The sequence below is a fragment of the Mesoplodon densirostris genome, chromosome 5 (genome assembly GCF_025265405.1).
Source record: "Mesoplodon densirostris isolate mMesDen1 chromosome 5, mMesDen1 primary haplotype, whole genome shotgun sequence".
Lineage (NCBI taxonomy): Eukaryota > Metazoa > Chordata > Mammalia > Artiodactyla > Ziphiidae > Mesoplodon > Mesoplodon densirostris.
The window spans coordinates 136,772,646-136,786,410 of record NC_082665.1 but is presented as its reverse complement, the minus strand read 5'-3'; the positions used below and the strand labels follow the sequence as shown (position 1 = coordinate 136,786,410).

General features: G+C 40.3%; 2 protein-coding genes across 3 annotated transcripts in view; one reads left to right on the top strand and one right to left on the bottom strand.

The window, feature by feature from the left end:
- The window catches only part of MED12L (mediator complex subunit 12L), a 318,889-nt gene that overhangs the window by 99,600 nt on the left and 205,524 nt on the right, over positions 1-13,765 (top strand). The window lies entirely within an intron of this gene.
- On the bottom strand, positions 2,450-3,409 carry GPR171 (G protein-coupled receptor 171). Its single transcript, XM_060100197.1, has one exon. It carries the CDS (start codon positions 3,407-3,409, stop codon positions 2,450-2,452), a length of 960 nt encoding a protein of 319 aa, XP_059956180.1.

The window sequence follows — 13,765 nt, the reverse complement described above, 5'->3', positions numbered from 1 at the left end:
TTTTTCCCCTCTCCTTTGTCTCTCACATGTGGCTCTAGTCAGTGAAGGCCAAGGAGAGAAGACTGAAAGGGGACTTGACCAAAAGATTCAGGAAAGTAAACTAGTTTAAGATATGGTCGTATATGAATGTCTTGATCTGCTTGTCAGTGAAAACATGTTCTTAGATTGCCCACAAGCACAGGTTCTAGTGTCTAGGCATTCTCCCAACCTGTACCACAGGTGAGTCACTTAGACCCTGTCCGTGTTAGATACGTGATGCTGACTGGAGTTCCTGTCATTAGCACTAGCCAGCTGGAGTTTGTCCAGTACCTACCATGTTATAAGTGTAAGAGGCACATTTTTGTGCATTTTCTCCTTTACTGTTCTCTTCAAACTCAGAGAATGTATTGTAAAATTGTGGGTAGGAGTTGTCTTTAGGGTTCAAGCTTCAGAAAATAGTTCTCAGTGCAGAGCTAAAAAAATGAGTCTGGAATCAAACTTGTCTTGTTAGCTTCCACGAACACCATTTCTTTCTTTCTTCCCCCCCCCATCCTTTGAGATCATTTATTTATTTTTACTGAGGTAATGTGGATTGATAACATTATATGTTTCACACGTACAACGTTATATGTCTACTTCTATATCCACTACAGCCGCGGTCCCCAACCTTTCTGGCACCGGGGACCGGATTCATGGAAGACAGTTTTGCCACGGATGGGGTGGGGGAATTGCTCAGGCGGTAACGTGAGCGATGGGGAGCTGCGGATGAAGCTTCGCTCGCCGGCCCGCCCCTCATCTCCTGCTGTGCGGCCGGGTTCCCGACAGGCTGCGGACCAGTAACAGTCCTCGGCCTGGGGGTTGGGGACCCCTGCCTTACAGAGGGCTCACCCCCCAAAGTTTCGTTTCCCTCTGTCACCATACAGGTGATCCCCTTTACCCATTGCATCCTTTCTCCCCAATCCTTCCCCTCTGGTAACCACCACTCTGTGCTCTGTGTTTGTTTTTGTTTGAGGAATACCATTTCTTGATCATTGCAGCTAATGCAAACGCATTACCAATTGTTTTAATGTGGGCTTTTATAACTGAAACAAAGAAAAAGATACAAAGTCTTAGGTATTCTTGTCTAAACTTTTCAGCTTTCTTTTCCCTAAATATGTATTTTATTTATTACCATCTATTGAATCCTTTCTGCATTACTGGCATTTGAGAGAATTTGATCAGTGGGTTGTGACCCTGAGCTTAGAGTCACCCTTTTTTTTTTTTTTTTTTTTTTTGCGGTACGCGGGCCTCTCACTGTTGTGGCCTTTCCCGTTGCGGAGCACAGGCTCCGGACGCGCAGGCTCAGCGGCCATGGCTCACGGGCCCAGCCGCTTCGCGGCATGGGGGAATCTTCCCGGACCGGGGCACGAACCCGTGTCCCCTGCATCGGCAGGCGGACTCTCAACCACTGCGCCACCAGGGAAGCCCGAGAGTCACCCATTCTTTAAACTGCCGGCCCTACATGGGGTCAGACTCATCTTCAGGACCTGGCTGGCACCCATCAGCCCAGCACGTGCTGCATTTCTAACAAGGCCTTGTTGTGTGGTGTCGGCCTATTTTAAGACCATGTGACTGGTGCTATTTTTCCATACCTTTGATGTCAGTTCCAAAACAGTAGGTTTAGCAGTTAGTATAATTTAACAACCCCCCTTGAAAATGTTATGGGGTCTATTTCATATTACTACAAAATAATACTAAGAAATCACTGGATTTGTCATTACTAACAGTAGAAAATCTTTATTTATAGCCTACAGGTAGAATATAAGGATATATAGTACATTAAAAACTATCCATGTATTTCCAAGCGTTTTTAAATTAAGCTTAAAAAAAAGCTTAAAAGAATTTTAAGCTATTGTGGTAGGAAACAATTAGCTATTAAAAATTGGAGTAGTGAGCTAAAAGGTTACCATTTTTGAAGATGGATTAAAACAAACAAACAAAAAAAAAATCAGGCACAGCGCACAGGTGGTTTCATTAAAAAAATCAGCTGGCTTTTTTTTTTTTTTTTCTTTTTTAAGCGATCTAAAGGACTTTAAATTGTATTGCTGAAGGGCTTTCTGGAAACTTACATGGAGATTATTTTGCATATTTCTATCAGGAAGTCAGTTCCAGGCCTTTAAATGAATACCTCATGAATACTTCAGTCTGTGTCATAGAGCTCATTTAGATTTCAAGGATATTGCAGGGTTTATGTTGGTGCAACAAGACGTTTTAGTTTTTTGTACAAACGTTTGGGTTAAGGAGCATCGACAACCACAAGAGTACTGCTTGGCTCGCATTTAGAAACAGGGTTTCTCAGTGAACCAAGCCACATTTGCTAGCTGCCTGTGTTTTTACTTATGGAGGCTCTTTTTTTCCCTCCTTCCCAGCAGTTTCGTACACTTAATTGTCCAGTATGGCAGGAAAAGATAGCGTGAGAAAATCCCATACTTTATGCATTGTTTTCACAACTTGATTTTTCTTTCTGAGCCTTGGTCTCCTTACGTGAAGCAAACGTCTCCGTGACCTTTAAGCGGAAAGCTTTTGAGAGATGATAGTACAGGATCGGATCAAAACACAGGTTGGACACAGCCAGCAGTAGTGTGGCCTCTTTGGCTTTGAAAAGTGAAATCCTGGTGGAGCAGTCAGATATGACCTCTGTCTGGCTGAGGGTGTATGGGATTCGGACAATGTGATAAGGAACAAAACATATGATGTAGCCTGTAGTCACCAAAAGTATACTGATGAGAGCTCTTTTCACATTTGGATAATTTTCATTATCTTTGTTTCTGTAGAGTTGTCGAATTACAAGGCAGTTAGATATTAAGATGATGGCTGAGAAATTTAAGAATATTGCTATACATATGAAATTTGTCAGCAAATGCCAGTTTCTTCCAAACTCCTTTTTGAATTCCACGCAACCCACGTTGGGCTTTTCCTTCATGTCTTTGATGGGAATTATCATGTTTGGCACCATTATAAGAAGGACCATTAACCATACAACAGTCGATATCATTTTGGCAAATCCAGGTTCTTGTATTCGATAAATCTTGCAGCTGTGTGTCAGCTGAAGACAGCGATCAATGCTAACAAATGCTAGGAAGATAATTGATAAGTACATATTAATGTAGATGAGGCAGGCTGTTACTTGGCAGTGGAATATCCTCAGCTTCCAGGGCGCCACGCCCAAGTCGACAACGATTTTTACTGGTAATGCCAGAGTAAGCAGGAAATCGGCTGTAAGCAAGTTAATTAAGTATATGCTTACACACCTGTGATTTGTGTTTTTCTGTATGAAAGCCCAGGCTGCAAAACAACTTCCAATAATTCCAACAATGAAAACTAAATAAAAAAAATATGTGAATGGCTCCAGGTCTCTGTAAACTGGGCAGAAGGTAGAACTGTTGGTCATCCTTACTTTCCCTCAAGATGACACTGTCCTCAAAAAAAAAAAATCCAAAGAATCTGTTAAAATAGAAAACAAAGGGGAGAGAAGGGAGGTCAATAATTCAAGTTGGATATTATTTTCTTCAAACACAATTGCATTCACAAAACCACGGTCACAGCCTCTCTGCTTCTTAGAATTTTATTGGTGAACTTACTAGATTGTGTGGACCAGTGGGAACATCTTAGATTATGAGGAAGCCTGGGTTTTCCATGGTCTGATTTTATGATTTTGGGAAATCCCACGTAGGTTGCTTCTAGAAAGGATATTTTTGACTTCACACTTTTGCATTCTGATAGCTCTTTTGTTACCAGTTGCGTTGGAAGTTAGTTTGCAGAGGAGATAAGTGAACTGAAATTCTGAGAAATAGAGAGAGGAAGCAAAAAAGGTTTGGTTGTGGCTGAGCCTGAAGAGCTCTCAGTGAGGCTTCCTGGCTTTCTGTTCTCATAGATTGACAGAGCTCTTCATGCTAGAGGAACCTAGGCTGGAACCTAGGGGAGGTGAGGAAGGACAGAAAATTGTACTAAAATCTAAAAGATTCTATCTAAAATGTAGGCCTTTTATTGTGGAACCCACTAGAACATTTTCACAATGAGAATTTCATTTCGTTTTTCTTTTTTTTGGCAGAAAAAGTTGTAGGATTAGAATCTGGTCTTGCCTTGTTGCGCTAGATTTGTGATGGTACAAGACCTGTGCTATCCAGTTTCGTAGGCTGCAGCCACCTGTGACCATTAAGCCCTTGAAATGTGACCAGTCCAAATTGATGTGTGCTGTAAGTGCAAAGTACACACTGGGTTTTAAAGATTTAGTGTAAAATATTATAAAGAATAGTACAAGTAGTAAAATTGTACTATTTTATGCAAATAGTACAACAGTTAGTAAAATATGTCATTAATTTTTATATTGAGCACATCTTGAAATGATATTTTTGATATATTAGGTTAACTATATTATTAAAATTAATTTAGCCTGCTTCTTTTTGCTTTTTTAAGTGTAGCTGTGAGATAATTTTAAAGTATCTTTTGTGGTTTGCTTTATATTTCTCTTGAACAGTGCGTGTATAGATGTTTGCATATCAGTGTTGGTGAGAAGGTTGACTAAGAACGTATTTTAAAGGCTTCTAGGGCAAGGATGTATGATCATTGGTTACACACTTCTCAAAGAGAAAGAAGCTCAGCTATATATATGGATGTTTGAAAACATCTAACTTTAACACTTGAGGGTTTTTTTTTTTTCTTCTTCTTCTTTCATTGCGGGTTTTGCAGCACTCAGGGCTAGAAGTTTAAGACCTGCCCTTAGAACCATTGTGATCATCACGGATGGTGACAAAATCTTGTCACGTTCCCTTCAAATCTGGAACATTGGGTGACTTATAGTTATAGCACAAGTTAAAGCAAACTGGATATCATTTATTCCCTTTGACCTGGTCTAGTCAAACTCATGCTCTTTGGGCCACAGGTATTCTTCCTGGTGCTACTTCCTGATAAACACCCTCCTCGTGCATCTTAAACACCTTTCTTCCTTTGTTTTAATAATCAGAAGATCGCTTTTGTGTTTTAGCAAGAAAAAATTGACATGTGGCTTGTAAAAATAGCAAATAGTAAGTATAGTGGCTATGAAGGCCAAACAAGCCTATTCTCTGAAAGGTCCTTTTAAAAAACAAACAAGAACTTCAGAAGCCTTTTTGAATCTTAATTCTCCTAATTATTTAATGATCCATTGTGTACCTCTTGGGGTGAAACAGGATGCAAGTGGAGGGATAAGGCAGATGTACATAAAACGTTCTAAGTTAAAGTGACATTTAAAGGATCCTTCGCCCTTCCCTAGCTGAGATAGGACTTGAGGGTCCATGAATAATGTCATTCTGTACTAAACTCAGTGAAAGTAATCAAGCACTTACTTTGTGTCTGGCACCATGCCAAGTACTTTACATGTACTTACTTAACCTTTCATTATTTCTATCACGTAGATGTTATTATCCCTGTCTTACAGATTAGAAAACTGAGGTACCACAAGGCTAACACTCAAGGTTATATAGCTGGTAAGTTACAGAGCCAGGAGTCCCACCCAGACAGTCTGATCTCAGAAGCCATGTTCAAAATCACTTCGAAACTTTGTCTCAATAATAATGATGGTGATTATTATTATTATTTGGAGTCATAATTTTAAAATTCTATTCCCGTATAGGTCATTACTGAGTAGAGTGCCCTGTGCTATACAGTAGGTTCTTATTAGTTATCTATTTTATATATAGTAGTGTGTATATGTCAATCCCAATCTCCAAATTTATCTCTCCCTTTCCCCCTTGGTAACCATAAGTTTGTTTTCTACATCTGTGACTCTACTTCTGTTTTGTAAATAGGTTTCATTTGTACCTTTTTTTTTTTTAGATTCCACATAGAAGCAATATCATATGATATTTGTCTTTCTTGTTATTATAGTAGCAAACCTTTACTAAGTGCTTACTCTTGGGAGGAACTATAGTCTAAGCAATTTTCATGTAAAAGAGCAGAAATAAAGTATTCATTCTTTTTCCTAAATACTACTAAAAGATGTTTAGGCTCCATGTGTTTTGATGTTTCATTTTCCAGTACATATATTTAAAAAACAAACCTAGCTTCTATCTTTTAAGCCTAAACCTCCTTTACTTTCAAAATTCCTGTGACCTCGTCCGTCCGTATCATCTGCACTCTCTTCCTCCCAACTCTCTACTTTAGGTTGGTGGTATCTCTGCTGTCCTGGGAGCTCTTCCTTCCTTCCTTTGTACTTTTCGTTGTGATACAATTTGGGGATCGTAGGATTCCAAGGATGGGGGGAACCTTTATTAATAGCATCTGGTCCAATCCCCAGATTTGAGGAGACTGAGGTCTGGCACTTGGGTGTTGGTCAAGGTTTCCCGGCTCGTTAGAGCAGGCTAGGATCCGACCTTGTTGATCATTCCCTAGACTCTCTGCCTTTATTCTTCCCAGCTCCAATCCTGCCTATCCTAAATGCCTGAAGGAAGCTCTTCAGGTCTGAAGTCTACTCTAGGCTTCACTGAATTTCTTATGACTTGACTTTTAACAGTAACCATTTATTTAGTACCTGGGCCTTCTAAACGTTCTTTTTGTTCTCTGGGTCAGAAGCTAGTGTTGGTGTAGATGGACCCTCATCTCCCACCTTTGCTCACTATTCCTTTACAAAGTGCTAGGATTTTGGCCTATGCTGTTGTATTGCAAATGCTACATTATAAGAGTAACATATTATGTGTTTCTCTGAGTGCCCCTTTTGCTCATACAATTATAAAGTCTCAATTTATAGATGAATATGTGGTAAAAAGAAGGATTAGAGAATAATTTGTTTTGATCAATTAATATACTATGTAACTGGAACTGACCATATATACCACTCATGGGTAATTTATTTAAAAATAATTACAGGGTAACTGCTTGAGAGTCATGCAGTGCCTCGCCGTTGCTTTTCTTGAACCTCAGACTAGATCTCAGTGAAGCACAAATCTCTTTATTTAAAAATTTGGTCTCATCAAGTAGAGGTTAAATTGTACTATAATAACATTCTGTGTTTTCTACCATGAATTTGAAAGCTAAGTGCTTGATGAGTATTTTTTCAACCGGTTATTAGCCTGTGGAAATCTGAGGTACCCAGATGTATTCCAGCAAAATCAAGAAAAGATTTCAAGTGTCTCCTTTGTTTGAGAGTGCCCATTGCTTAGAAACTCATTAGATACTCATTAGATATTTTTTTACGGAAGTCACAATGGAATTTTCTTGAAATTACCTATCGCAATGTTTGTAGAGACCTGTTGTGCCCTGTCGTGAAGACCTACAACAATGGCCTTTATCCATCCAGTTATAAAATCGAGTTACTGAATAGTTAAGCTTACCTGTAAGTAAGCAGTATTCAGTCTTGTCTGAATTAAGCTGTCTTTCTGAAAGGGATGGATGAGGTCATCAGGTAGAAGAAAATTACAGCGTAGTTCACAGTGAGAATCTATTTGGAGTTTAATAATTGGTGCCTTCTTGCACAGCAACCTTATTACATGCTGGCATTTTCAACTTACATGGTTTAAGCACTGAAACTCGTAGATTTCCCTTCCATGGAAAGACATTTGGATATATTAAGTATTTAAAAAGACATACCTGGGGGTATATGCTCTGAGCCTCAGCGCGCCTTGCTCCCAGTCTGCAGAGAAGCATGAGCTGTTTGGCTAGCTACAGCAGTAGCAGCCTCATTGCAGGACTGCCGGCTGCACTAACAATTTCCTTTCCTTTTTATGTGGTTTTCAAATGCTGCATATTGACGTAGATGAAACTGTGGCTTGCACATAGCTTAACTGTATGAAAGCCTCTTCAAGTCCTTTTCAATTTTGTGTAACCTTTCTTAAACAATTCAGATTCGTCTCTTCTTTTAGAGGGAAGATTTTTATTCGTCTGTTGTAATACCTAGGTGTGTTTTTTTGTTTGTTTGTTTTGAAAACACCCAAGATGTGTATTTCATCATAATGATTTTAAAGAATGTCAACTTTTTGTGCCTTGAATGGTGTTATGAGTTAAAGATATTAGGTGTTTAAGCAAAATTTCTTTAGTATACATACTGACACTCATCAGTCTTTCAGAGTTATAATTTAAAAAATGGTTGCAGTTTGGATCCTGCTGAGACATCTATTAAACAAAAACGATGTGGTCAAGTTTATGTTGTTAAATATGGAAAGAGAAGAGGAAAATCATTATGTAGAGAGATAATCACTGTTAACGTTTTTGGTACATACGTTTTAAAATTTTTCTATGTGTATACCCACTTAAAAATGTTATTATGGGGCTTCCCTGGTGGCGCAGTGGTTGAGAGGCCGCCTGCAGATGCAGGGGACACGGGTTTGTGCCCCTGTCTGGGAAGATCCCACATGCCGCGGAGCGGCTGGGCCCGTGAGCCATGGCCGCTGAGCCTGCGTGTCTGGAGCCTGTGCTCCGCAATGGGAGAGGCCACGACAGTGAGAGGCCCGCGTACCGCACAAGAAAAAAAAATATTATGTTGTGCATACTGTTTTATAGTTTGTAATCTTTTTATTCAAAAGGATATTGGATCTGTTTTTCTCAGTTATGAGAGTAAACCTGGGGTGCGCATTTGTCAATTTGGCCCCAACGGCATAATGAATTGAGACAGGTATTTAGTAATTAATAGATTCTATGAAAAGGGATGCTCCAGTGTACATTTAAATTGTTTGGGTAAATGTTCATTCTTCCTGTGGGGGAGTGAGTGTGCCTGTCCAAAGGCGATTTGTTAAGTGCAAAGCCATTGCCTGATCACTTCGGGTCTGGATTTTTCTATTGCTTCATTGTCTTGGAGGGTACTTTGGTTTCATCTCTTTTTCTCTTAATAATTCTTAGTTTTCCAAATAATAAAGAAGAAAGTCAGAAGAAACCTCTCTAGAATCTAAAATGCCTCCCTTTTGGTATTCACTTTGCTAAGGAAAAATCTCTTAAAAGACTAAATGAGTACTGTCAAGCTGGAGGGAATTTAAGGAGGATCTAGGGAACTTTGGAAAACAATAATGTGTCAAGACGCTTATGATGACAGTGTCCATTTGTTTCTGATACTCTGGTGTTCTTTCGAATTCAGGTAGTTATTGTTATTACTGTATTTTGCAAAAGAATAACTTTACATATATTCACTCAAAAATTGGAGGAAAAAACCCAAATCTTTCTCAAACTTTGTATTTGATTTTCGTTAGGAACCAATGTTAACTTTCATCATAATAGTGCTCGGAAATGCTCTGTGTTTTAAGATTTGTGTGCATCATATTGGATAGAACTCACTTCTATCCACTTCAGAAAAGACATGCTTGCAGACGGTCAAGTTAAGTGAGAAGTTATGACCAGAGTTTACACTCACTGGGGGATGGAGAAGGTGAGATGGGAAGAATTTGGTGAGATGCAGTTGGCTGCCAGCTGAGTGGTGACTGGTTTTAAAATGATATGAAGGAACACTGGAATCAAAGGTTTTTGGTAAAGTTTCTTTTTTCTTTTTTAGATAGGCGTATTTATATGTGTACTTCCCCCTTCACTTTGGGGTATAGATAGAATTAAATACATTCAACTGTTCTTAAAAATCTACTATAGACAGTTTTTTGTGTCTGCATTGCCAAATATAAAAGAGCTAAAGTCTCCTAGTTCTCGATGTTCCATTTCCTTTTTGGAATAGTGAGAAACCAATCTTTTAATAGTGAAACTGAACCACGTTCCTCCTTTTGAGAATGAGCCTGAGGCACCTTGGCATTTTGTGGAAGTTTATTCACAGTGGAAACATGCTTTTCTTGGCTACCGTCCCTGTTGTTGTTTTTGTCTTTAACACGAGTTCCATTTGAATTTCCATAGGTCGCTTCTTTCTGTTTCATTAAGGACAGATGTTTTTCAGTGGGTGTTTCCTTAGCGTTCTAGGAAATCGCGCATCATCACTAACCCAGTATTTCAGAAACCCAAGTGGGACGAAGTTGAGGGGAAGTTGTGTTTCCCTTACCTTGGTCCTGGCAATACTTATTTAAGAAATGACATACTATTTACTTTAATGGATATTTTGTATATTTAAAAATTGAAGCTAAATTGCCCCATGAATTGAGAAAAAGAATCTTTTTGTCCTCAGTCCCTTATCCACACTAATCATGCTTTTGATCTTATTGAACACAAATACCAAACAATGGTATTTCAATAGAAGTATCATTTTTAATGTGTAACATTCTTTTTTTTTTTTTTTTTGGCTGCGCCTAGCGGCACACGGGATCTTAATTCCCCGACCAGGGAGCGAACCCGTGCCCCCTGCAGTGGAAGCGCGGCGTCTTAACCACTGGACAGCCAGGGAAGTCCCAAATATGTAACATTCCTAAAATTTGCTTTTAAAACGTACCATGGTAGCCTTCGGAACTAATGAGGAAGGAGAAAATGAATGTTGGTGTAGGTAGCCGCTGCCACGGCCAGGAACACAGGTCTGAGAATTTATTTTCTTTAAAGAAATCCATGAAATGGAGGAGATTCCTCTCTTTACAGATGGGGAAACTAAGGCATGGGGGAAATTGAGGCCTTGCCCAAAGCTGCACTGTTAGACCCCAGTGTCCCAGCACTTAATTATGCTTCTTCAAACGAAAGTGTTGGTTGGAAACTGGGGTTATAAAGGAGGACACCAGGTCAGTTCATCACCACCACCACCCCTCCCCCCTCCCCCCTCCCCCCCACACCTATATTTAGTGTTTACAGCTGTTTGAACTTGAACTTGAGTGCCACTGGGCAGTGGAACAGTCACCACTGTGCCCACTTTTCTTATGGAGTTTGCAACTTGGGATGTTCACCGCTCAAAATAGTTTGCATCCTGAAGGTTTTTTTTTAATGATCTTTGGGCAGGGGGCTGTTCTTTGGTTAATGAATGCTGATCAGAACATTTCTCCGGCAGCTTCTGTGGCTCTGAGTCAGCCTTCTCTCTGGAGCCACTGTGCTTTAGGTTCATGTTTTGAAAGTTTTTCAAGGCATATAATCCCCTTTCCCACCTGAGTTAGTCCAAAGACATTCCTTCCTGACTCTGAGATTGGTAGCTTCAAATCTGACAGTGACGGACATGATTAGACAGAGTAGTTTTAAAGTGCGTTGTAGATGCAGAGCTTCCAAGAGGTTGAGGTTTCTGCATTATTTGCATTCTGCTTCAGTTTTCCCTTTTTAATGAAACATCGTATAAAAATTTGGAAATACGTTGAAGGCCGATGTGTCTTGTACATTCTCGGAATGTGAACTCGGTTGTAGGGCTGGCCGAGTCTATCCTGTCATTCCCTTGGCAGGTCCTTTTGGTTTTCCACCTTTTTATTGACTGTACAGTGTTATCAAGTCAACATACAATCCTTCTCAACTTTCAGTTGTGAGGTGTGACTGTGCTATTTGATTCATGGTTATAAAATAATTAGTAGTGGGGAAGTCCCTTAAAAGGAACTCTTAAAGGATATCTTGTTTCTTTTTAGTCACTGAAGTTCTTTATTTTTTTTTTTTCCCCACTTGAGTGCTATGGTCTATTTCTTATGAATTTTTTTTTTTTTTTTTTTTTTTTTTTTTTTGCGGTACGCGGGCCTCTCACTGTTGTGGCCTCCCCCGTTGCGGAGCACAGGCTCCGGATGCGCAGGCCCAGCGGCCATGGCTCACGGGCCCAGCCGCTCCGCGGCATATGGGATCCTCCCAGACCGGGGCACGAACCCGTATCCCCTGCATCGGCAGGCGGACTCTTAACCACTGCGCCACCAGGGAGGCCCTCTTATGAAATTTGAGTAACATGTTTTCAAAGCTCAGGACACATTTTATGAACTCTGTTGTTACTTTAGGCTTTTGGAGCAATTCTCCCTTGCCCTTGCCATGTGAGTCTTTGTTTTTTGATCAAGTGGTTAAGAAAAATTCTAACAATAATTATTTCTTGACTGCAGGCTGCCTCCCTAACTCCCATCCTAGAGAAGGTGTTTGTTGCTTTTAGAAGGTCACAGCATAGAAAGGGTGATAAGGAGGACGCAGGTCCTGCGATGATGCAGATAGACTCTGGGCTGTTAGAGCCTGTGGGGATCCAGGAAGTGCAGTCCTCTGACCGAGGTGGGCAAAGAGCTGCTTCTGAGAAGTGAGGGGGTGGCGGCAGGTTTGGAGGAAGATGCACATGATTGGGCTGTGGGGAGGGTGTTTGGGGACCCTCGCTCAATCTGGGTGCGTGGAGTATGTGTGCAGGACCTATGTGAGGAAGAGGCTGAGACTAAATCTTGGTGTCGTCTGGTCCATCTTGGATGCTTTAGTTAGTATGCGGTGGAGAGCTCAGGAAAGTTATGTGAAGAGAGGAGCGGTCAGCTCAGTGGTACCAGGTGAATCTGCGGGCTTTGGGGTGTTTTGGGTTGGGGGAGAAAGCGGAAGACAAGAAGTCAGTTTGGAGGCGCTTTGCAGTCTTTTTAGGTGAGAGGCAAGGAGCATCTGAAACTGGCGGGGAAGAGATGGGCAGTTGGGAACGACTGCAGAGGTGAAATCGCCGAGGAATCGGGCTGGCAGGGAGCAGACTGCGGTCTCAGTCCCGGGAAGGGCAGGCTGTGTGTGGGGAGGAATCTGGTCTGGCAGGTAGAAAGGCAAGTTGGGTTTATTAGCAGAGTGTGTTTTTAGTGCCACCTCATTATTTGGTGTAGCACAGACTGCTTTTTATTTTATCCCTTTCCATTTTGCTACCACAAAAGGAGAGCTGACAGCTTCCTTTTATGAGTTAAAACAAACACCGTGGAAGGTGGCTGGAGAAATAGTACAAACCCAGCCCTGGTTACATCCGCTGCAGCCCTGCATCAGCCCTTTAATGGAAGCCATACCCACAACTTTGGACATTCAGTTCTATTAGCCAATACATCTCTTTTATTGCACATGCCCAATTTTAGGTTTCTTTTCTTTCCTTTTCTTTTCTTTTGTCACTTACAAATGAGAAAACCTTGATACATTAGCATCACCTAAATGATTAATCTAGAGACTCTACAAAGCACCCTTAAACTAAGCTTTGTTTCTATTTGATGATGTGAGTAAAGTATGTGCTGTTATTTCTCTGTTCTGTCCTTAAACCCTATTGCTACTACCTATGTGCTTTGACAATGGAGAAAAAGGAAAAAAAAAAAAGACTTTATTAGTACAGAACGTGACATCAAAAGATAATATCATACAAATTATAAACATAACAGGTCATCTGCCCAAAATGACACAGGGTTTCCTTTTGGGTAAACAGCGCTGTGAGGGTTTGTGTGTTGGGGTAGGAGTGACCTGATACTGTGTGGTCTTCAACAGTAAAAAGCTGCTACTTCCTTTTGGTCAACTATTCTCTGCAAGATTCCAGTGGCATGTGGATTACCACTTTACGACAGGACATCCCCCCAAAAGAACCACTTTAACAAAATGTAGCTTTACTTTCCCATATGCCACTTTTCAAAATGTTTAATTATTTTACAGCACTGCTTGTATGAAGTGATTAAATGTTGTATTACGTTAGCTGTAGCAAATATATATTACAAACCTTATTTATAAACTAGCTACAGAAAAGAACACATTATTACACAAAATAATTAAAAAAATAGTACTGATGATCTCAGAGATGTTTCTGGATTAATCCACTCTCACTGTTGCCCTACTATTTTATTTTCTGTTGTAGCCCTGGACCTTAAAGTTCCTTTTTTTAAAATTTACCTGACTTTTCAATATTTGAATAAACTCCTTATGATCTGACTTCTTATGCCACTATCTAGATTCCCTCTGTAGAGTTTACTTAAACATATTCTAGCACCAGAACACTAGGCTC

Excerpts from the sequence above, each read along its gene's own strand:
- GPR171 (XM_060100197.1), bottom strand. The coding sequence starts at position 3,409 with ATGACCAACAGTTCTACCTTCTGCCCAGTTTACAGAGACCTGGAGCCA.